This window comes from Phascolarctos cinereus, unplaced genomic scaffold (genome assembly GCF_003287225.1).
Source record: "Phascolarctos cinereus isolate Bilbo 61053 unplaced genomic scaffold, phaCin_HiC Scaffold_4;HRSCAF=312, whole genome shotgun sequence".
Taxonomy (NCBI): domain Eukaryota; kingdom Metazoa; phylum Chordata; class Mammalia; order Diprotodontia; family Phascolarctidae; genus Phascolarctos; species Phascolarctos cinereus.
This window is the reverse complement of record NW_027555847.1, coordinates 590,417,135-590,442,660: the sequence shown is the minus strand read 5'-3', so window position 1 is coordinate 590,442,660 and position 25,526 is coordinate 590,417,135. Positions and strand designations below refer to the sequence as shown.

The 25,526-nt window shown below is 39.9% G+C and overlaps 1 protein-coding gene across 1 annotated transcript in view; it reads right to left on the bottom strand.

The window, feature by feature from the left end:
* Positions 1 to 25,526, bottom strand: part of MATN2 (matrilin 2) — a 202,873-nt gene that overhangs the window by 48,224 nt on the left and 129,123 nt on the right. The window contains 3 exon segments of the mRNA XM_020968963.2: positions 824 to 946; positions 14,981 to 15,103; positions 22,071 to 22,193. Of these exon segments, the coding sequence (XP_020824622.1) occupies positions 824 to 946; positions 14,981 to 15,103; positions 22,071 to 22,193 (369 nt within the window).

The following is a 25,526-nucleotide window of genomic DNA, read 5'->3' as shown; positions in this document are numbered from 1 at the left end:
AGCAAGTGGAAGGAAAGCACAGATCAGGCTCAATTTAACTGGGGGTGGGGAACCACCCCAAACCTAATGAGAGTTACTCATTTCTCAACTGGCTGCATTTCTCTAAGATTTCTCCACCATGACTCAGGAAGCTCGTTATTGGGAAAAACCTCATCCTCCTGCAAAGGCAGATCCCATCTGCCTTTACGCTCCACCTTATCTTTATCCCCTGCCTTTGACTGGAGGGAGAGGGGCATGAACTCCCAAACCTCCATTTAAGGAGGAAGCTCAGATTAGAAATCTCCTCATTTCTCATCTGGCCTCACTACTCTTCTCTACCATGCCCCTGATACTGGTACCTTACCCTTCTCTCTCTTCTCCTCCCCAGCCTTTCAGCTTCATTTTATGTGTTGTCTACCCACAGTAGATTGTAAGCTCTTTGAGTGCAGGGATGGTCCTTTTTTGTATTTGCATCCTCAAACTTATCATGGTGCCTGAAGCATAGTCAGAGCTTAATAAATATTTATTGACTACTTATTGATCATTGCTTTATCTAAAAAGAAAAATAGACAGCTTTGGGAGGTGGTGAGTTCTGCCTTCAGTGGAATTCTTTTGTTTTGTCTCTGTATCCCCAGAGCCTGGATCACGGCAGGCACTTCAGAAATGCTTGCTGATTGACTGATCTGCCCATAACTGAGTATGGTGTTTGTGCTGCCCTTCACAAAAACAAGGCTGTTTGGCCATCATCTCCAAAGGTTTGGGGAGAGAATTCCCGTTTGGTACTCACATGCCCCAACCCCAGCAGGGGGGGGATGATCCATGTCAGTTTGGGCCAAATACTCACTTCTGCAAGTCTTCCCATTGGGGTTTAGGGTGTACCCAGGACGACATCGGCAGTAGTAGCCTTCTTCTGCATTTGCACACTCATGCTCACAGCCATGTTTACCCTGTGCACAGTAGTTGATTCCTGAAGAGAGCAAGATTAAAAAAAGGTAGAGGTGGATTCCCTGGCTCTGAGAGAATAATTATGGGGGCCCTCAAGCAGCTCCTGAAACATTGGCAACAGTGGGATGGAAAGAGTAGATGAGAATACTGCTCTGGGGTGGGAGGATGGGTCAGATGAGTTCTAGTCTTAGCTCAGCAGTAAGTGGACAAGCCATACAGTGGTAACACTCAAATCATAAGACTTGGTTTCAAATCTCCTCTTCTTTCCTTAATTAGGCAGCTACCTACAAGAGTAGATAGAGTGAAGGAGGGCCTCCTTAGTTTTCAAATCCTGCTTCAGATACTTACTACCTGTGGAACCCTGGGCAAGTCACTTAACTGCTCTAAGACTCAGTTTCTTCATCTTTAAAATGGGAATAATAGCACATATATCTCAGGATTGTTGTGAGGATCGAGTGAAAATAATATAAGTAAATTGTGTTGCAAACATTAAAGTACTATATAAATGTTAGCTATTATCATGATTATTATTACTACCTGTGTGACCTTGGGTAACTCACTTAACTTCTCCAGGCCTGGGGCAGCTAGGTGGTACAGTGGATAGGGCACGGGCCCTGGAGTCAGGAGGACCTGAGTTCAAATGTAGCCACAGATTTGACACTTACTAGTTGTGTGACCCTGGGCAAGTCACTTAACCCCAACTGCCAAAAAAACAAAACAAAACAAAACAAAAAAACTTCTCCAGGCCTTAGTTTCCTCATCTGTAAAATGAAGGGGTTAGACCTAATAAGAAAAATTCACATTTATATGGAACTTTGGGGATTTGAAGCACTTTCCTCATAGCAACCTAGAGAGGCAGGTAGTCTAAGTAATATTTTACAGATTTTTATTTCTAATTTTACAGATGAGGAAACTGAGGCTCAGAAAGTTTAAGTGACTTGCCTGAGGTCAAACAGCTAGTAATTGTTGGTCCAGAGATTTAAACTCAAGTATCCCCCAACTCTTGGGGTAACTAGGTGGCTCAATGGATACAGCGCTGAGTACAGAGGCAGAAAGACATGAGTTCAAATCCAACCTTAGACACTTGCTAGCCTGTGACCTTAGGCAAGTCACTTAACCTCTGTTTGCCTTAATCTACTAGAGAAGGAAATGGTAAATCCCTCAAGTATCTTTTCCAAGAAAATCCCATGGACAGTATTGGCATGCTACCTAGGGTCCATGGGGTCATGAAGAGTGGGACATGACTGAACAACAATAATTTCCTGAATCCAGGGCCAGCATCCTTTCTATTCCACCACAATGCTTGGTGATTCTAAAGTTTATTTTTCCTCCAGCTAGAAAGAATTCCAGGATCCCAAGATTCATGAAAGCATTAAACAATAAGAGTTAGTGGGTTTTTAAAAATTTTCATCGTTATCAGTATTTCCTGAGGATCTTAAATAAGCAGGGTATGATACAGAACATGCAAAAAAATATGGTTCCTGTTCTCAGGACGCTTACATTCTAAAATGAAACTGACATTCCAAGGCACTGTCTCTTGGTCTGTGTCTGTGTCCTCCACCATGACTCTTCCCATTGCCTGTTGCCTGTTTGATATCCCTCCCTCTCAACCCAAAACAACCACAAAAACCTGCTGGATGTTGAGAGAAGCCAATCTATCTCTTCTTTCTGTATAACTTGAACACTAACAGCTGTATATCCTGAATATCAATTAGCTGTCTTATGTGTATATTAACCAGCTGTATAACATGAACACTAACCAGCCTTTAGAGGGGCTGGGAAAACTGATGTTTGCAAGTGCCATAGGGTCGTAGGAGAAAGAATCAACAATGGCTGATCTTGCCAAACACTGAAAGAGCCATTTATGGAGAGTGAGGGAAGCGCATTTACATTTAGCAAGTCCAAAAGCTTAACCATGCTCCAGATGAGCTCACAATTGCAGCATCCATCTCAGGAAACTCAAGATGAAATCCAGGCAGCATTTCCATTGGAAATGTCTCTAATGATGCCCCAGGTTACATTACGGTAACAGACCACCCCTGCACCTCTTTTCATTCTAACTTCATTCTTTTTGCACAGAAACAGCTACAGTCTAGCCATTAGACAATTAGCGTTTTGTTTCCCTGGCTGAAAAATGTTAACACAATATGAACTTCTCTTGTATATCCTTACGCTGGACCATGCCCAAAGATAGTTGTGGGGAAGAAAGGAAACAGGCATTTTATTAAACACCTACTGGTACTATGTTAAGCCATTTATAAATATCTCGTTTAAGCCTCACGGCAATCCTGGGGGAGCAGGTAGGTGCTATTATTATCTATTTTTCAATTGAGGAAACTGAGACCAACAGAAGTTAAATGACTTGCCTAGGATTTGTTGTTGTTATTCAGTCATTTTCGACTCTTTGTGACCCCATTTGGGATTTTCTTGGCAAAGATACTGGAGTGGTTTGGCATTTCTTTCTCCAGATCATTTTACAGATGAGGGAACTGAGGCAAATAGGGTTAAGTGACTTGCCCAGGGTCACCCAGCTAGTAAGTGTCTGAGGCTGGATTTGAACTCAGGAAGATGAGTCTTCCTGACTCCAGGCCCAGTGCTCTATCCACTGCACCACTTACTTGCCCCTGCCCAGGGTTACAGCTAGTAAATGTCTGAGGCTGGATTTGAATTCAGGTCTTCCTGACTCCAGATCCATCCCTCTATCCATTGCACCATCTATCTACCTCTTTGGAGCAAGTGGAAAACTACAGAGAGGGAAGTGAATAATAGCTAACATTTACCTAGTGCTTATTATATTTCAGACATATGATAAGTGCTTTACAATTATTATCTCATTTGATTCTCACAACAACCCTTTGAGGTAGGTACTATTAATATCCCCATTTTACAGAAACTGAGGCAAACAGAGGTTAAGTGACTTGTCCAGGGTCACACAGCTTGTTAATGGATTTAGGATGAAAATCCAGTCCTCCTAACTCCTTGTCCAGAGCTCTTTTCATCTCTTTATTGTCTGTGTTATAGATGTCTACTTTTATTTACATGCCATTGTATAAGAAGGGACCCAAACCTGACTTACAGTATATGTCCATGAGCACGATAATGAATAGGGGGGGAGAGGGAAACAGAAAGAAGAGTAAAGCAGAAACATTGGGAGGAGTAAATGAAATCACATCAGACTTGACAGTTGCAAGATTTGATTTCGAGTCTTAGCTCTTTTAAGTGGCCTTGGGCAAAATGCTTTCATATCTCCTAGTTACAGTTACTTTCATCTGTAAATTTTAAAATTTTTGGTCCCAACCTGTGATTTCATCACTGTGGGGGAACTCCCACTGTGGAAGCTTCCTCCACCAGTGCAGACCAGCAACTCAACATACTCTTAGAACAGTCATCTATAGCACTGGGAAATGAAGCAGCTCTCCTATGGTTAATAATAACAGTAGCTGCATTTATATGGTGCTTTTATGTTTGCAAAGGGCTTCATGGTATTATCTTATTTGATCCTCACAATAATCCTGGGAAGCAAGTGCTATTATGATCCCCATTTTACAGATGAGGAAATTCAGGCAGGCAATTGTTAAGTGACTTGCCCAGGGTCACAGAGCTAGTAAGTATTTGAGGCTGGATTTGAATTCAGGTCTTCCCAACTCTAGGTCTGAGCCTCTATTATTATTGTTGTTGTTATTAACTACACAGTTAATATATGTCAGAGGCAGGTCTTAAACTCCGAGATGCCCCTCTCACCTATAATATGGGGAAAATAATACTCATATTAGTTGCCATATATGATCAAATGAGGCCATGTATATAAATGAGACCAGGTATATAAGCAAGACCAGGTATGCAAACATGGGTGCTGCAGTGGCTAGACTGTTGGACCAGGAGTCAGGAACATCTGAGTGAAAATTCTGACTCAAATACTTATAAGCTATGTGACCTTGGACAACTCTTTACCTTTCTCAGCCTCAGTTTCTTCATCTGTAAAATGGGGATAATAATAGCACCTACTTCCCAGGGTGGTTGTGGGGATCAAACAAGATAATATATATAAAATAAATGCGTGCTGATATTTTGTAGTCATAAAATGCTACCTGAATGGTAGTTATTAAAGATCATAATCGAGTTCTCTCTTTACACTTTGAATTGATTTAGTGTTTTTAGTTCCAAAATGCTTTCAGATCTATTATCTCATTTTTAACTCACAACACAGGTGGGGAGGAGACATGGGAGATGATTGAGTTGTAGTTAGTCAAAGGCAGATTTGTTAATCCCCTCAGAACAGAGAAGTTGTTATTTAGTCATGTCCAACTCTTCATGACTCCATTTAAGGTTTTCTTGGCGGAGATACTGGAGTGGTTTGCCATTTCCTTCTCCAGCTCATTTTACAGATGAGGAAAAACTGAGGCAAAAAGGGTAAAGTGACTTGCCTAGGGTCACACAGATAATGTCTGAGGCCAGATTTGAACATGGGTCTTCCTGACTCCAGGTCCAGAGCTCTATCCACTGCCCCCATAAAGAAGTACCTAATGATAACCGACATTTATATAGCAGGTTGCATATGTCATCTCATTTGAGCTTCCCAATAATTCTGAGAGGTAGTGGTACAGTTTTTTAAAAAAATGCCCATTTTACAACTGAAAGAACTGAGGCTCAATGATGTGCCTGTGATCACACAGTCAGTCAGTGTCAGAGCTGGGATGTGAACCTACTTTAAGGTTCAAAGCTCTGTTCACTGCACCATGCTGCCCACAGAGAGAAGGATGGATAACATGGGCTCCCCAACATCTTTCACGTGGCATATGGAAGGGGAAAAACCCCAAGGAGGGAGAGACAAAGCCGTTCTTCTGGACTGTCTTGAAGCACAACTTCAAACAATGGTTTTGACCATAGGGATGTGCTGAAGCCAGCTGGAACTGGAGAGAGCCAGTTGTTAAATTGTCAGAAACTGGCAGAGTATAAAGCACAGTATGATTTATTATTGTGCTGATTATTTGAAGTGATGGAGACTATGTTAAATATGCAGATTAAACATAAAAGTGTACTAAGCACATTTTTAGGGGGTGGAGTGGGAAACATTTCTCAGGTGATTCCTAGTTGTGAGCTGAGTTCCTCAGAGACACCAGCTCCGGCAGTCTAGCCTCAATTTCCTTATCTGTAAATGGGGGAAGGGAGTTGGACTAGAGGGGAGTTCTTTTTGGTCCTAGATCTCTGATCTTATACCTTGTGGGAGATTAATTATAGATCTAGAGTGCAATGAACATGGTGGTAATATAATAATTAAGCTTTCCTCTCCCTTCCTGTCCCAAAGGACTGAGAAACTTCACCTCCTTTCCTTCTTTGCAGAGGTGGAAGTTTATGAGTGTGGGTTACTTCTCCTGAACTGCTTTTTATTTTTTTCTTCTCTTTCTTTTTGACTTTTCCTAACAAAGGATGGCTTCCTGAGTAAAGCAGAAGAGAGAGATATATTCAGAAATGTTGCTGTTATTCCGTATTTTCAGACATACCTGACTCTTCCTAACCCCTTTTGGAATTTTCTTGGCAAAGATACTGGAGTGGTTTGCTGTTTCCTTCTCCAGCTCATTTTACAGATGAGGAAACTAAGGCAAACAGGCTTAAGTGACTTGCCTAGAGTCACACAACTAATAAATGTCTGAAATCCATATTTGCCTGACTCCAGGACCAACATTCCATCCACTGGGACATCTAGCTGCCCATTCAGACATGGGGGTGATATAAAAACAAGATAGCAATTTTCAAAGATGATTATAATGGTTTCAGGAATGTTTCTTTAGACCAGTTCTATTTCTTGTCACTAACTTTAGGGCTCTGAAAACAATGGAATGTGGAATCCTTCAGGACTAACTCAGTTTTGGAGTAGCCCAAAATGGGATCATAACAAATAGAGATGTTATTTCTACTCCAAAGGCAAGGCAGATCTTTAAAGGTTTATGTTCTTCAAACTTTAATGATTTTATGTTCAAGTGTTATGCTTCAGTCTTCCTTATGGCATTCCCTGATAGCATTCTGGGAGCATTAAACACACACAAAATTGAATGGAGTATTCTCCTAGCAAAATCCCGGAGCAAAGAAGACCGAGTGGGAATCTCTTTCTACCATTTTCTGAGTTTCTCTTCCCACTCCACTCCTGGTTTGGGGTTGGCTTTGTCTTCCTGGGCTGCATGACTGAAGGCACAGGATGGCTTTCCTGATGCCCATAAGAGCAAATCAACACACATGTATTAAGCATGGGCAAGAGGTAAAGAATATGCTGTAGTCAACTGGGCACTGGCCTTACTCCTTATATAACCTTGTGTTAGACTCCCTGGCCATTGGAATGGCTGAGAGAAACAGCTGGTTCTGAGTTTTTTATTTTTCATTTCTTTGGACTTCTTTTTACCAACACAGATCAATACTTGTTCTGCAAATTATATTCTTAGAGAATTGACTGAGTCTCTGTATTAGTTATATGACTGGCTCAGGGCCACACAGCTAGTGTGTGTCAGAGGAAGGATATGAACCCAGGTCTTTTTGGCTTTCTGTCCCCTCTGACAAGCTGCCTCTCACCCACAGCTGTTAGGTGTCTTCAAATTCCTTGACTATTTCAAGAGTGAAAACATGTTCTTTGGGTGTTGGTGATCCAAGCATATTTGGCATAGTGTTAATGGGATCCAGGCTTGGGTGTGTTTATGAGAGAGCATTTTTTGAGGGAGCGAAGTAGAAGAGGGATGTGGGAGAGGGAGTGGGAGGATATATGTAAGGTCAGTGAGAGCGAGCGTGGAAGGAGAATGAGAGGCAGCTGGTATAGCCATCCATGCTTGGAGGGCCCCTTGAGTTGGGGCTAGGCACTTGGATTTGTGGAAGGACAGAGGAGGGGCTGCTGGGGTTGGTAGAGGATGGTGTACTCTACTCTTCTGGAGCTTGGAGTCCTGGGCGCCCCTGGGGTCCAGTACTCTCACATGCAGTGATAGTAGCATTTTGAGGCAGTTAGGTGGTATGGTGAACCAAACAGCAGAGTTGGAGTTAGGAAGAAGAAAACAAGCATTTATTAAGCACTTGCAATATGCCAGGCACTATGCTAAGCACTTTATGAACATTATCTCATTTGATCCTCAGTACAACCCCAGGAGGTAAGGTGCTATTATTATCCTCATTTTACAGTTGAGGAAACTGAGGCACACAAAGGTTAAGTGACTTGCTCAGGATCACATGGGTAGTAAATATCCAAGGCAAGATTTGAACATAGGTATTCTTAACTCCATGATCAGTACTCTATCTGCTGGGTTATTCAGCTGCCTCTAGATGGGCAAATTCAGGAGGACCTGAATTGAAATTGCATCTCAGGTACTTATTAGCTATGCAATCCTGAGTAAGTCACTTAGCCATTTTCCAGCGCTTAGCACTGCATCTGGCACACAGTATACACATAATAAATGTTTACTGATTAATTGACTGATTGTTGGGAGGATCAAATATTGTAAAGTGTTTTGCAAACCCTAAAGTAACATATAAATGCTAGCTTTTACTAGCAAAGATGAGAGAGCCCTGGCAAATGTACATTTCTGGCCTCTCCTTCACACCCCCTCCAGTTGTCTCTGAATGGGAAAAAAAGAACATTTGGAGAGAAGCCCACATTTTTGGAATCAGACTATGAATGTGGGTGTGGAAGGCTGGGGAGGTGAGCATTGACTTGGGAAAGTCACAACTCCAAACCTCAGTTTCCCCATATTTAAAATGGAGAATGATACCTTGTATTACCTAGCTCACAGAGTTCTCATGAGGATTAAATGAGGCAACATGTAAAAAATGTAAGCTATTATTATTATTAATCATAATCTCTGCCCTCAGTGAATATGGAGTCTGGCAAAGAGGACAGGACAGACACACATAAAAAAATAATGCTGACCAGGCAGTGAATGAGAAGTGCCAAGTGATTAGGATAGACAAGCTCTGGGGAGCTGGACCCCATTTCAAGTGAGACACAGAACAGCTGTTAATGATCACCCATTCAAAGTGAACCCCAATCAGTCCTACTGAAGTCAACAGTCTTGCAGGGCTGCAGGATAAGTGGTAAATGTGGGAGGCAGGCTTTCTGATGAGTCAGGTCACTGGTCCCCAGCCCTGAAGAAAGCCCAAGCCTGACTTTCATGTTTTTCATCAGGACTCTGGTGATTTATGCTTTCAAAATATGATGACGGTGCTGCACAGTATGCGTTATAAAGGAAACTCAGGAAAGAAGGGGAGAAAAAGTGGGTACCTCATGAACTCTCCATTGACAGGCTTCAGGTTGTGAAAAAAATCACAAACCGAATGAACCTTGTGAATGAAATCTGAGGAAAAAAGTCATCTTATCCACAGCATAACAAAAAGTACCCCTGGAAATTAAAAAAAATATATTCTGTTTAGGTTGGATGAAAACCCATATTCCTCTCCCTCATTGATTAGAGATGACCTTTGCTTTAGAAAGAAATGCTGTTTTGGGCTGGGAGAGGTGGGGGAGTTCAGTTCATGTGGAGGAGGCTGGAAGACAGGACCAGCTTCTTGGACTAGGCAAAAAAGCACATATATGTCCCTCCAAGAGCAGTGTACTGTATTATCCATTTAAAAAAATTAATCATAATTGTTTTTTCTTCTACCTCTCCTCCTGCACTGAATAAAAAAAGAAAAACAAAATCCTTGTAACAACTATGCAAAGACATCCCCACATTGGCTATGTCTGAAAGTATATACCTCATTCTGAATGTTTACGCCTTTCCTCTTTGTCAGGACAGTGGGTAGTGTCTATCTGGAATGTGGATTGGTTGTTGTGTTGATCAGGGCTCTTAAATTTTTCAGGATGGTTCATTTTTACATAGTGTTATTATTATATAAATTGTTCACCTGGTCCTTCTCATTTCACTCTGTATCTATTCATCTGGAGCCATCTCCAGTCATCCTGATCTATATCTGGCCACTGGACCCAGATGGCTCTGGAGGAGAGAGTGAGGCTAGTGACTTTGCACAGCCCTGCCTCACTTAAACCAATTCATTTGCAAGTCATGGCATTGCCTTCCTGATGTCATGGTCTCTTTGATAATGACAATCAATTCATATAAGATTTAGGAAGACCTGACTGCCAGGCTAAGTAGATACTTCAGTATCTTTGCCAAGAAAACCCCATGGACAGTGTTCTATAGTCCATGGGGTCACAAAGAGTCGGACATAACTGAAAGACCGAACAACACCAAACTGCCAGACTCAGGCATTTGTTAGCTATGTGACCATGGGCAAGTCACTTAATCTCTGACTTCCTCAGTTTCCTCATCTGTAAAATGGGTATATTTTAAAATTTATTTATGAGGAACCTATCTTGCCAGGGTTGTTGTAAGGATCAAATGAGATAATATTTGTAAAGTGCTTAGCACATATTGTTATTCAGTTGTTTCAGTCAAGTTCAACTCTTCGTGACTCCACTTGGGGTTTTCTTGGCAAAGATACTGAAGAGATTTGCCATTTTTTTCTCCAGTTTATTTCACAGATGAGGAAACTGAGGCAAACAGGGTTAAGTGACTTGCCCAGGGTCACACAGCTAGGAAGTGTCTGAGGTTGGACTTGAACTCAGAAAGATGAATCTTCCTGATTCCAAGCCTAGTGCCCTATCCACTGTGCAACTTAGCTGGCCTTTATAAGGCTACACTTACTAATACTTTATAACTGAGCCCACGAGTTGATGAGGACATTGAGGGAATCAGAGAGAAAGAGAGAAAGAGAAAAAGACAGAGAAACAGAGACAAAGAGAGTAATACATGTGTATTGAACTGTACTGACTGAAGCTAACTGAGCATCAGGAAAGACATCCTAACCCTTTGGTCATATAGCCTGGGAGAACGAGGCCTGCCCCAAACTAGGAGAAACTTAGCTGCCAGAGAATGACACATTCAAATGGGCTTGACCAAAGATGATGAGCATATCCAAGAGACTCCAAAACTCAAATAATACATTACACTTGTTCAACCTAATTTCTAAAAATTCTTGACAGTCTTTCTTCTAAAAACCTGTCTAGAGCAGAGGTTCTTAATCTCTTTTGTGTCATGACCTCTTTGGCAATCTGCAGAAATCTATGAACTCATCCTCAGGATAAAATTTTTAAATGTACAAATAAAATCCACAGGACTACTAAGGAAACCGATTACATATTAAAATGAAGATGTTACGATTTTCCTACTCAAGTTCATTGACTCCCTGAAATCTACATAGGGATTCCTTAGGATTATGTGAAACTCCTGAGAAAAACCTACAGTGAAGCCCCATCTACTCCATCCAGGTAACTAAGCATTACCAGGGCCAGCTCTAAAGAGAACAGATGTGGAAAGGAAAAAATGACATGTCACACTGATCCTCTGCTTTAAGGTTTACAACGTGCTTTCCTCACAACCAACTGAGTAAGGTAGGCAATGGAAGGATCATTAGCCCCATTTCACTGATGAGAGAAATGAGATCAGAAAGCTTAGGTAATCTGCTCATGATCACAGAGCTAGTAAATGTGATACTTGGCTCTTGAATCTGGGCATGGAGTGCAAGCCCAGAACTCTTTCTATCACCCTTCCACTGCCCTGCTAATGTTCTGTTGCCTCAGGTAGCAAAAATTCAGATAAGGAGGCAAGATGCTATAGAGTGGGGGTGGATCAGGGTGCTATACTTTAGGGGGAAAAAAACCTATTTTACTTGGATGAAAAGTGGGACACCAGATTAGAGAGGATGCTAAGATAAGTACAGTGAATTCATGTTGAGTTTGGAGTACTTTGGAGGTATGTTACATTATGCTGTGGGCAGATATGCTCATCATCTTTGGTTAAGCTAACAACTTTGTCGATCTTTGGCAGATAAGCTTCTCCTCTCTCTCTCTCTCTCTCTCTCTCTCTCTCTCTCTCTCTCTCTCTCTCTCTCTCTCTCTCTCTCTCTCTCTCTCTCTCCTCTCCCTCCCTCCCTCCCTCTCTCTCTCTCTTTTTCTCCCTTGTCTCTCATCCTGAAGCCTGGGTTACAGTAACAAAATTACCCTATTTGTGTACCCTTCTTATTTTCTTTCTGTTCTCTTCTGTGTATATTTTATTGACATTCTTTCCTTCCTTCCTTCCCTTTTTTTCCTTCTTTCATTTGGTGCCTCTGTTACCACGCCACTAACTTACCTGACCCCTACAGAACCCCTTCCTTGTAAAAAAATAAATAAACATAGTGAAGGAAAACATATCAGCCAGATCTCAAAAAACCTTATAGCTTGGAATGCATTCTTTATGGTTTGTTTCTGCTTCATTTAGAAAGTAATACACAATGAAGCCTTTTGGGAACATGATCTCTATTTGTTCATACAGATATACCCCTCGAGTATAAATTCATCGGAGTACAATATAGACTTGGACAATGTCCATGGTGGATCTTGGAGCCCAGATCCTCTTATTTTGCAGATGAGGAACTGAGGGAGGACCAGAGAGATTAAGCATTTTACTCAAATTCACATAGGCAATAGGTGCCAGAACTGGGATTTTAACTTGGGTCCTCTTATTCTAAAGCAAACATGTCTACGACTGTACCATATTTTCTCAGCTAAGTGGCCCATGGATAGAGTGCTGGGTCTGGAGTCTGGAAGACCTGAGTTCAGATCCAACTAAAACACTTACTAGATGTGTGACCTTGGGCAAGTACAACCTCTGTTTGCCTCAGTTTCCTCAACTGTCAAATGAGGCTAATAATAACACCTACTTCCCAGGTTGTTGTGAAGATCAAATGAGATAATATTTGTAAAGCACTTAGCACAGTGCCTAGCACATAGTGTGCTCATTATAAATGCTTACCCCCTCTCCTCCACACCCCCTTTCCTCTATTAATGCTCTGCTCTGATACCTCAGGATAAAGAGCTGACCCTGGATTCTCAAAGGCCATGTTCTTAGAGTGCAAAGTTTAGCAGATTGTGTAAGGCTGGAAAAGGTTTGAGGAAAAGTCTAATGACTAGTTATGTGTTTGTCTTGGACAGCCAGCCTAGCTTAATGTGTAGAGGCTCTTTCTGCAGAAATGAACTTTTTTTGGCCATTAACAGCTCATAAAACCATTTACTTTAAATTTACCCTTTATATATTTTGTATATACATAATTGTTTACATTTTAGAATATGAGCTTCTTGAGAGCAGGGTATGTGTGTTTGCCTTTCTTTGTATCTCCAGCCTGGCACATAATAAAATGGTTAATAAATGCTTGTTGACTTGACTTTACAAAAGTACCAGAGGGGTTGTGATCTGACTTAAGGGGTGCTCACGCTGACAAAAATTACAGATCTCCTGAAGTGTTGAAATGAGCCTTAACACCCACAAATAAGTCACCTATGGGTGACTTCTGGGTGCGGTTAACCACACACACCCATGGAAAAAGTTATGGGCAACATAAGGAAGAGGCCAAGCAGTAAAATCTGACTCTTTAGCATTTCTGTGCATGTGTGGTCTAGTGGAAATTATTCCATTTAGTTGTTTTTACATCCTGTAGGAATGAAATTAAAATTTTGATGTAATGTTTGACTATATCCAAGCACTGTTATCATATTGTATTATCTTCTTCAGGAAGGCATAGCATTTCATATTTAATTTTAAAATGAGACTAAGTAACCATCTGCTAATGTGGTATAACTCTGCAACATTTGTTAAAACAAGTGTATAGGTTAGAATGTGTATAAGCAATATGTGAATCTTCACTGGAAAATTTTTAAATTAATATATTTATTAGATTTAATACAATTAAATCTAAATGTATAAAACCCAAATTATAGATCTAAATCTAAATCATAATTATATACATATATAATTAATACCAAATTATGTAATACTGAATTACATAATTAAATTTTGCTGACACATAGAGCAACTAGGTGGCACAATGGATAGAGTACTGGGCTTGGAATCAGTAAGACTCATCTTCATGAGTTCAGATCTGGTCTCAGACATTAGCTGTGTGACCAGAGGCAAATCACTTAGCCCTGTTTGCCTCAATTTCTTGATCTGTAAAATGAGCTGGAGAAGGAAATGACAAACAAGTCCGGTATCTTTCCCAAAAAAACTCCCAAATGGTGTCACAAAGAGTCAGACATGACTGAAAAGACTCAACAATAACAACGGTTAGCAAAATAGAAGGCATAGCATTAAATTTTGGAAAACACTGATGCCCGCCATGACTCACCTTGTCATGGGCACTAGTGGCACTTATAGGGCAGCCTGAACGTCATGGGATCTGGAAGTGAAGGAGAGTGGAGTCGTCTCTCCAAATGAGAGTTTGGCCTTTTCATGTGAATGTTAAAGTTAAGTGATTCTATATCAACTTATCAGGAGAATTCTAGAACTAAAGGTATTTTTTACTGTGATATAGTGGAAATCAGGCTGGACTTGGAATCAGGAATCCTGGTTTCCAGTCTTGGTTCCTATAAATACTGGTTGTGTGACCACTGGCAGATCATGCCATCTTCCCAAGCCTTAGTATACACATCTTTAAAATGGGGATAAAACTACCTGTACAACTTATTTCAAGGGGTTGTCATGAAGAAAGTGCTTTGTAAACCTTAATGCACTGCTATTACAAGTGAGCTATTACTAGCTAGAGTGGATATGTGGGATGAGTTTGTGAACATTATAGGCTTACTGTACATTTTCAAAAATGGCCATCTTTTTAAAAGTATAAGCATTCAAGTTCTACCTGTGTCATACACTAACTATGTGACCATAGGTTACTTTCTTAACCTCTTGGTGCTCTAAGACAAAGAGATCCAGAGGAATTCTAATCTGCATTAGTAAAGGGAGTTTATACACTAGCATGTCTCTATGTTGATAAAATCACAGGTTCAGAGCTGCCCCCCTAAGACAAAAATACAGATAGACTAAATGAGTGAATAGAGTTGATAAAACTATAACACATATATCAGGCAAAAGTTTGGGGTGAGTGTGTATAAGGATGTTTTTATCAAGTTTTCCCCAGAAAATAATAATGGAACTCCAGGATGATGACATGGAGGAGGTACAGCCATTCTTGGCTGTCACAATGAGGGACTTACTCCTGCACGTTTTCTTATCTGGGTTCAGGTTAAATCCTTTCAGGCACCGACAGGAATAAGAATCCTCTGTATTAACACATTCATGCTGGCAACCATGGTTAAGGGAAGCACAATAGTCCAACTCTGATTAAAAAAAAAAGAAAAGAAACAATGACTTTGACTTAGGAAAACCAAATGATACCCAGCAATAGCTCTTTCCTTGTTTTACAGGTAAAATTCTAAGATGGTAATATTTTGGGTGTTTATTCCTCCTCTCTTCCTTCTCCCTTCTTTTTTTGAGAAGAATTCAATAGGTAAAACACACATTCTGTTATTTGTTTCTCCTTACCAGATCTAACCTGGGCTCTCTGTGATCCCTCCTCCTTATGTCTCTTCCTGCCCCCATATCTACCTACACTCTCTTGACTCTTTGACTCTGTATCCACCCCTTTTCTCATGGTCAGCACCTGAATGCTGTCCATGGTACATATGGGTCTGGGCGTAGGGAGCTAATGCCAAGTGGTAGAAGCAATATGTTCTTGCAATAGCTGCATACTTTTCCTCACCATGTTTCCTAGAACTACAGGTAATCTGGCCTGACCTCTCTATATGCCCACATAATTATTCTAAGATATCAGCAAGGAATGCAAGCCTCAGTTGTATTTGTGACAGCTGCTATTCCAGCTTGTTGGGAGAGTTTCCTCAGTGTTATGTTGTATTGTGGCAAACAAACTTTTAATAGAATTGCATATCAATGAAAAGTCTAATATTCCTCCACTTGGTGGCCAGTCCATTTCAACAAAGTTATTTATATAAAGAACTTAGCAAACTTTAAAGCATTATAGAAATGTGACCTGTTATTATTATTGTTGTTATTGTTGTTGTTCTTTGGTGTGTCAGTTTATTTTGTTTCTTGTAAGGCTTTGTGTGTCTGTGGGGAAGGGAGCTCTTTTTGGGGATCTTTTTTAATGCTAAGATGGAAGGATGTGGAAGGAACAGAGTGGATCAATATCCCAGAAGGTCTAGCCTATGATGCTTACTGGCTAAGTGCTAGACAATCTCTAGGTTTGTGAATGAACCTTACTTCCCTGAGGCTCCACCTATAACCATAGTAAGAAGCAAAATCATTCTTTCTTCCTTCTTAAATCTCTCCCTCTTCACTGTTGCCTACAAAATCAACTTGAGAGAGGAAACAAGGCTGAAGATAGATTTGGTAATTAACTGTATAGAGGTGAGAGTTGAAGCAGCAGGAGAAGATTTCATCACCAAGCAAGAGCTATAGTGAGAGAGCAGAAAAGGGATGAGGGCATCAAACTTTTGGGGACACCTATATTAACATGAAGGAAAGAAGAAAAGACAATGAAGTAGACAGAGAAGGAGAAGTCAAAGATCTAGGTAAACAGGAAACCTTCTGTCATGGAAGCCAAAGGATACTGTTGAGAAGAAAGAGGGATGGTCCATAGTGTTAAATAGTATAGGGAGGTCAAGGAGGATGACAATTGAAAAAAAAAACACCATTTAACTTGGCAACAAGGAGAATACCAGTGGCTTTTTAGGAGGAAATGTCAGTAGAATGGTGGGGACAGAAGTCAGATTAAAAATGGATTGAGGAATGAGTGAATGTCAAGGGAATGAATGTAGGAAGTATAGATCATTCTTTCAAGAAGTTCAGCAATGAAAGGGAAAATGGAGGTGGAATGAAAGCCAGAGGAATTAGAAGACTTAAGGGGCAATTTAAAATGTTATTATTATTTAGGATAGGGGATACTTGCAAGAAATGATAGAGTCAGACAGAGAGTAAGGAACCAATAAAGAGGGAAAGATTAAAGGTTTCATAGAGAAGAGGGGATGATTAATGGAATGAAGACCCAGAGAAAATAGAAGAAAGGCATCATTCTTGAATCTAAGTTTTTTATCTGTCCTCTTCCTCTCTTGTAGAGTGTCTTTTCCTTTCTTCTTCATCTATCCAGAACCTATCCCTCTTTCAAAGCCCAACTTGAGAGTCATGCCTAATCATATTTTATATATAAGTGAGTTTTCAAGCTTGATAAAATTCTTTCATATCTATTTTCTTATTCAATCACTTGTTTGTTTTTTATTTGATCAGCATCACTGTGAACTAGTAAGGCAAATACTACTTATGTCCATTTTATAGACTAAAAAGCCATGGTACAGAAAGGTAAACTTCCCAAAGTAGTAAAGCTAGCTAGTGGTCATAAAGGAACTAGATAGAAGATGGGTTTCCTGACTCCTAGTAGTGTATACTGCTGGCCTAGCTTCTTCCCCCAGGTTTCTTTTCCACAAGACCTTCTCTGACCACTCCAACCAACTCTGATCTCCCTTCTCCCTAAAGGCCTGTAGAACTCAGTGTCATTATCATTCTTTTGTTTTTGGTTGTTGTTGTTGGTTGTTCTTGTTTTTTAAAAAATTTATTTATTTTTAGTTTTCAACATTCACTTCCACAAGATTTTGAGTTCCAAATTTTCTCCCCATCTCATTCCTCCCCCCACCCCCAGATGGCATGCATTCTGTACACCTCTTCCTCTAAGCTGCCCTCCCTTATATCTCTCCCCCCTTCTCTTATCCCCTTCCCCTTCTATTTTCCTGTAGGGCAGGATAGACTTCTATACCCCATTTCCTGTATTTCTTATTTCCCGGTTGCATGTGAAAATAATTTTTTTAACATGTGTTTTTAAAGCTTTGTGTTCCAAATTTTCTCCCTTTCTCCCTCCCCATCCACCCTCATTGAAAAGGCAAGCAACTTGATACAGGTTATACATGTGTAGTCATGCAAAACACTTATATAGTAGTCATGTTGTGAAAAACTCTTATTCTATTCTCTCTTTTGACCCTGTGCCTTCTCAGAAGTATTTGCTTCTGATTACCCCCTCCCCTAATCTGCCCTCCCTTCTATCATCTCCCTGCTCTCTTATCCCCTTCCCCCCCCTATTTTTCTGTAGGGTAAGATAATTACCATACCCAAATGAGTGTGTATGTTATTCCCTCCTTAAACCAAATCCAATGAGAATAAGATCCACTCATTCCCTCTCACCTTCCCCTGTTTCCCCTCCACTGTAAAAGCCTTTTCTGTTTTATGCGTGCTAATTTACCCCATTCTACCTCTCCCTTTCTCCTCCTCCCAGTATAATCCTCTCTCACCCCTTAATTTTATTCTCCAGACATGACCCCTTTATCTTCAACTCATCCTATGCCCTCTATCTATCTATCCACATACATACAATTTTTTCCCTCCAATTACCCTAATACTGACAAAGGTCTCATGAGTTACAAATATCATCTTTCCATGCAGGAATGTAAACAGTTCAAGCTTAATAAGTCTCTTATGATTTCTCTTTCCTGTTTACCTCTTCATGTTTCACTTGAGTCTTGTATTTGAAAGTCACATTTTCTATTCAGCTCTGGTCTTTTCATCAAGAATGTTTGAAAGTCTTCTATTTCACTGAATGACCATTTTTTGCCCTGAAGGATTATACTCAGTTTTGTTGGGTTTTCTTGATTGTAATCCTATCTCCTTTGCCCTCCGGAATATCATATTCTATGCCCTGCGGTCCTTTAATGTAGAAGCTGCTAAATCTTGTGTTATCCTGATTGTGTTTCCACAGTACTTGAATTGTTTCTTTCTGGCTGCTTGTAATATCTTCTCCTTGACCAGGAACTCTGGAATTTGACTACAATATTCCTAGGAGTTTTCCTTTGGAGATCTCTTTCAGGAGGTAATTGGTGATTCTTTCAATTTCTGTTTTGCCCTCTGGTTCTAAAATGTCAGGGCAGTTTTACTTGATAATATCTTGAAAATGATGTCTAGGCTCTTTTTTTGATCATGGCTTTCAGGTAGTCCAATAATTTTTAAATTCTCTCTCCTGGATCTATTTTCCAGGTCAGTTGTTTTTCCAATGAGATATTTCACATTGTTTTCTAATTTTTCATTCTTTTGGATTTGTTTTACAGTGTCTTGATTTCTCATAAAGTCACTAGCTTCCAATTGCTCTATTCTAATTTTTAAGGAAGTATTTTCTTCATTAATCTTTTGGACTTCTTTTTCCATTTGTCCAGTTCTGCTTTTTAGGGCATTCTTCTCCTCATTGGCTTTTTGGACCTCTTTTGCCATTTGGGTTAGGCTATTTTTTAAGGTGTTATTTTCTTCAGTATTTTTTGGGTCTCCTTTAGCAAGCTGTTGACTTGTTTTTCATGATTTTCTTGCATCACTCTCATTTCTCTTCCCAGTTTTTCCTCTACTTCTCTTACTTGTTTCTCAAATTCCTTTTTGAGCTCTTCCATGGCCTGGGACTGATTCATATTTTTCTTGGAGGCTTTGGATGTAGGAGCTTTGACTTTGTTGTCTTCTTCTGGTTGTATGTTTTGATCTTCTTTGTTACCAAAGAAAGATTCTGTGGTCTGACTTTTTTTTGGACCTTTGTTTATTCATGATCCCAGCCAATTATTTGAGTTTTAAATTCTTTGTTAAGTAAGGTAGAGGTCTGCTTCCAGTGTGGAGAATGTACTGTCTTAAGCTGTTTTCAGAGATACTTCTAGGGATCTGTAAATTTTCAGTTCTTCCAAGGTGGTATGATAAGGGCAAGGTATTTACTCCTTTCCTGGCCTATGCTCTGGTCTGTGACTGACCACAAGCATTCTTTTCTGCCTTGGAACTGTGAGGAGGATTCCTCTGTACCACCAGTACAAGCTCCACCATGCTAGCACTTCTCCTTGCCCCAGGACTGCCACTCAGAACTGTGACCCAGATCCAAGCACTTGCAAAGCAAGAGAATTCTGTACTAGCAGAGAGATCCCTGCAATCCCTCTCTGATCAGCCACTCAATGCCCCCTCACTCTGTGGGCCGGAAGCTCCAGAATCAGCTGCTGCCCGCAGGCCGAGCTATGGACTGGGGCTGAGATCACGCTTCTCTCTCTCACTGCAGTCACAGACTTTCCCCACTGACTTTCTAAGTTGTCTGGCGTTCATGGGTTGAGAAGTCTGGAAACTGCCACAGCTACCTGCGATTCATTCCTCTGAGCCCTGCTCCAGGTTCACTGAGGCCTGCCTTTCCTGTGCGCTGATGCCAAACTGCGCTCCTCTCCCGACTCTTTGAGATATATCTTTCTGATCAACCAGCCAGGCTGTCTTGGGCTGGAAATTTGTTTCACTCTGTATTTTTTATGGGTTCTGCTGCTTTAGAATTTGTTTAGAGCCATTTTTTGCAGGTAATTGGAGGGTTTTCGGGGAGAGCTCAAGCAAGTCACTGCTTTTATTCTGTCATCTTGGCTCTGCCCCCCATTATCATTCTTTTTGACACTTGGTCATATGCAGCCTTGGAAAATTTATGGTTTCATTGGTGTCTATATTATATCATAAACTGAATTTTAAACTCTTGGAAAACAGAAACTATGTCTTACATTTGCTTTACCTTTCTGTCATACTTAGCATAGTGTCATCAAAAGAATGAATTAATTCAAATTCATATTCAAAATTAATTCAGCATCTTCAGTTGTAAGGTATTGAATCAATTAACTAGTTGGTCAGTATGTATTCAGTTAGGTGTATATCAATCTATCTAATCTATCTATCTATCTATCTATCTATCTATCTATCTATCTATCTATCTATCTATGCTATCACCCTGATTAGACAGAATTACAGATAAAGAATGCCTGCACACCAATACTACAGCCAAATTCCTTCTTTCTGTCTATAGCCCTGCCATTTTATAGCAGCTGGAGCTGCAGGGAAGATATTGGCAGGTGGACAGAGCAAAAGAAGGAAATTGATGACCAGCAGCTCATCTCTACTGTAACTATCCATCCAGCTGTGTCCTTCACTCCCATGCTGCCCCTAATCCTGGCGCCTGCTCGTAGTGGACATAAGAGAAACAGAAGAACATCAAGAAGGTTAAGTATTGGAATTCTTTTTTGTTTGTTTTAGTTGCATGTGTGTTTCTAAGTACTGGATTCCTAGTTTCTGTAATAAATGTTTATGAAAAGTTTTGTAAAGTCATTTAAAAAAATAAATTGAATCCCATTTTCTCAGAGCTTATATTTCAGAATTACTTTATCTTCATCTAAAAATTAATCTTTAGTTGGACCCTAACATGTGAGTTTTAAGCCTCTTAGTCAAAGAAGTAAACAAACACTCATGTGCAATAAAGAACTCTATATTTACAATAACATGCTGTTAGTTCTTTTGAAAAGTGGAGTGACCACTTCTTAATTTAGATTTTTTTAAAAAAAATTTACATTTGGGTATATTGGGCTTTCCTTCCTTTTCCCCCTCTTTCTTTCTTTCTCTCCTCCCTCGGTCCCTCCCTCTCTCCCTTCCTTCCTTCCTTCCTTCCGTCATTCCTCTGTCCCTCCCTCATTCCTCCCTTCCTTCCTCTCTTTATTCCTTGACACTGGGTCTCCCTATCTTACCCAAACTGCAAGCAGTGACCACTTGTGGCTGATCCTATTGTTGATTTGCCCTGCTTTCTTTCTGACCTGGGCTGTTTTCGTTCTCTTTATATGCAGCTTGGGGACTCTTCCCGCGGCGTTCCTCCCAGGAGCTCACTACAGTGGTGCCAGACAGTGTGGGTACTGGACCGACATAAGCCCTACTGTAGCTTAGAACTCTTGAGCTCAATCGATCTACCAACCTCAGGTTCCCCAGTAGCAGGGATTACAGATGTATACCACCATGCCTGTCTTATATCAGGCTCTCTTAAAGTATGACACTCCCGGACCTATGTGGATGGATTCTTTAATACACCATCTCACAACGTTCCAATGAAGATTTTTTAAAAAATTAATCCAATAAATGGTAAGTATATAGTTATGTTAGCACCAAATGACATGTCAGGGTCTATTTGGGAGGAAGGTAGGATCCTCCCCTCCATGTATAGTTCTTTTATGGAAAATGACCTTTCTGATTCTCCACAGCATAAATCTTGGAAAAGACTAGGATAACTTGTCAAAGTCAAGAAAGGGTGGTAATTAAGATATAATAGGAGAGGAAGAGTTTAATAAAATCCTACGGAAAATCAAAGGTTAATTTGGCATTGAGAGACTTCAATGCCCAAAGCCACCTAATATCATCAGAATGCCACATTTTGTAACTTACTATTGCATGTTCTTTTATCTGGGTTAAGAGCAAATCCTTTATGGCATCTGCAGAAATAGGAATTATCAGCATTTACACACTCATGTTCACAGCCATGGCTTTCTGAGGCACAGTAATCCACAACTATAGAGAAAAGAAAAATATTCAAAGTTAAATTAAAAATGAAATCAAAGATAGCTAATACACATGCACCATCTATAAGAATAAAACAATACCAACAATAACTTATGTTCACCATTGTTTATAACTAACTCATATTTCCGTTGTTTACATAGCTATGGTTTATAAGGTATTTTTCCACAGCCACCCTGTTTGGTAGATAATGTAGATATTATAACCCTCATTTTAATATGAGGACACTGAAGTTCAGGGAGGAGAAGTGGAGGAGAAGATATCATTGTATTGCTGAGAAGACTTAAGTTATTCATAGTTGGTCATCGCACGATGTTGCTGATATGGTGTACAGTGTTCTCCTGGTTCTGCTCACTTCACTTTGCATCAGTTCATGTAAGTTTTTGCAGGTTTTTCTGAAATCTGTCTGCTTGTCATTTCTTATAGCATGATAGCATTCCATTACATTCATCATATATCACAACTTGTTCAGCCATTCCCTAATTGATGAGCATCCCCTCAATTTACAATTCTTTGCCACCACAAAAAAGAGCTATTATAAATCTTCTTGTACAAATAGGTTCTTTTCCTTTTTGTTTTGATCTCTTTGGGATACAGATTTAGTAGTGGTATTGCTGGACCAAAGGGTATGCACAGTCTGATTGTCCTTTGGGCATAGTTCCAAATTGCTCTCCTGAATGGTTGAATCAGTTCACAACTCCATTAACAATGCATTGCTGTCTCAATTTTCCCACATCCCCTCCAACATTTGTCATTTTTCTTTTCTGTCATGTTAGCCAATCTGATTTGTGTGAGGTGGTACCTCAAAGTTGTTTTAATTTGCATTTCTCTAATCAATAGTGATTTAGAGCATTTTTTATATGACTACAGATAGCTTTGATTTCTTCTTCTGAAAACTGTCTGTTCATATCCTTTGACCATCTGTCAGTTGGGGAATGACTTGTAGTCTTATGAATTTGACTCAGTTCTCTGTTTATTAAAGGGGAAGAGAAGGGAACAAATATTTATTAAGTACCTACTATGTACCAGGTATTGTATTAAGCACTTTACAAATATTATCTCATTTGATCCTCACAACCTTGGGAGGTAGGTGCTATCCTTATTCCCCTTTTACATTTGAGGAAATTGAAGCAGACAGAGATTAGTGGCTTGCCAAGGGTCATACAGATATTAAATGTCTAATCTGAACTTGGATTTTCCTGGCTTTAGGTCCAGTCCTCTATCTACTATGACATCTAGCTGCTAAGAAAATTGACTCACCTATGGTTACACAAATACTGTCAGTGCTTGGATTCCAACTCAGGTCTCATGACTCCAGATCCAGTCCTCTTTCTAGTATACCAAGTTACCAAAAAGATAATACTGTATTTGACATATTAATCAACTAGTTTTGCAAATGTGATGGCTAAACAGTCAAAAGGACAATAAATTATATTTTTTCTATTCCTCCCAGGCTAATTAATGGATTTTTAAAGAACATAATTTTGATATTCTAAGACTCCTTAAGTATGAAAAGTTCTAATATTCATTTGTTCAGTCAACAAACTATTAGGTTGGGAACAAAACACCCACGTAGTCCTAATCTCTCAATGTACTTCTCTTCATGGGACATCAGCCAATTGCTAGAGTTTAGCCATAACAAAAACACTGAGATAGGAACCAAATCCTAACACAAGCCAACTTCTCATCTTTCAGATGCCATTGAATTGTTTTAATTTTCTTTAGCATAATCATTAATGAGAACATCCAGTAGCATCTTGACCAGGAGTTGGCAGCCCATGGCATATATACTGAAATTTACATGCAGGCTAGTATTCATTGGCATGAAGGGCAGTTGCCACAGACATGTTGATGCAAGAGCTGGCAGTCAATACACATTTCCCAATTTTATGCCCCTGAATTCTCTTAGAGCATAGAATTTTGAGATGGAAAGGCCTTTAGCAATCTTCCAATTTATATTTTACAGAAGACAGAACTGATAGAATGACCTGTCCAAGGTTACATAGGTGGTAAGGGGTAAGAGGCAGGATTTGAATGTAGGTCCTTTGAGCAACTTGAAAAAGACAGAAGCAAAAGGGGTTAAAGCCTTGATGTTTACTAGATCTATACCCCAAAGAGAACAAAGAAGGAGAAAAAGGACTAAAATATTCATAGCAGCTTTTTTCATGGTGGTAAAGAACTGGAAACTGAGGGGGTGCCCATCAGCGGGGGAATAGATGAACAAGTTATGATATGTGTATGTGATGGAATGTCATTATGCTGTAAGAAATTATGGGGGTAGCTAGGTGGCACAGTGGATAGAACTCCAGCCTTGAAGTAAGGAGGACCTGAGTTCAAATCTGGCCTCAGACACTTGACACTTAGTAGCTGTGTGACCCTGGGAAAGTCACTTAACCCCATTGCCTAGCCAAGAAATTAAAAAAAAGGAGTATTTGGGGCAGCTAGGTGGTGCAGTGGATAGAGCACTGGCCCTGAAGTCAGGAGGACCTGAGTTCAAATCCGGCCTCAGACCAAACACTTGACACTTACTAGCTGTGTGACCCTGGGCAAGTCACTTAACCCAATTGCCTTAAAAAAACCCAACTATATATATATATATATATATATATATATATATATATATATATATGAAGGGGATGCTTTCAGGAAAACCTAGGGAGACTTATATGAACTGATACAAAGTGAAGTGAGCAGAACCAACATAACAGTTTACACAATGACAATAATACTGTAAAGACAAACAACTTTGGAAGATTTGGAAGCTCTGAGCAACATAGTTAAAACCAACCACAGTTCCAAAGGACTTTTGATGAAATGTGATAACCAATTCCAGAAAGAGAGCTAACAGACTCAAGAGTGCAAATTGAAGCTTATTTGGTGTGTGTGTGGGGGGAAGGAGATATGGCTAATTTAAGATTTTTAAAAAATTGACTACCATATTTGTAACAGATTTTTAATTTTTCTTGCTTTCTCAATGGATGGGGAGGGAGGGGAGAAAGAATTTGGAACTGAACATTTTAAAAACTGAATTAAAAATTTTGATTCTGTAGCACTTTTGAAAGGTTGTAGGGCTGAATTATATCTTTTGTCTATATTTGAGAGTCATTTACTCTTAACTCCCAGGGTACTAGAATTCTAAGGTGTGCAGCAGGCCTACATTACTTCAACACAGGGAAAATAAGAGCTTTTGAAACCCAATGGAGCAATGATACATCCAGCCCAAATGTCCTTTTTTTTTTTTGCGGGGGGTACCTCTTGGGTACCCTATACAACTTCATTTGGTCGAAGAAATTATACTCTTAAAAACAGAGGTGTGCAAAGGCA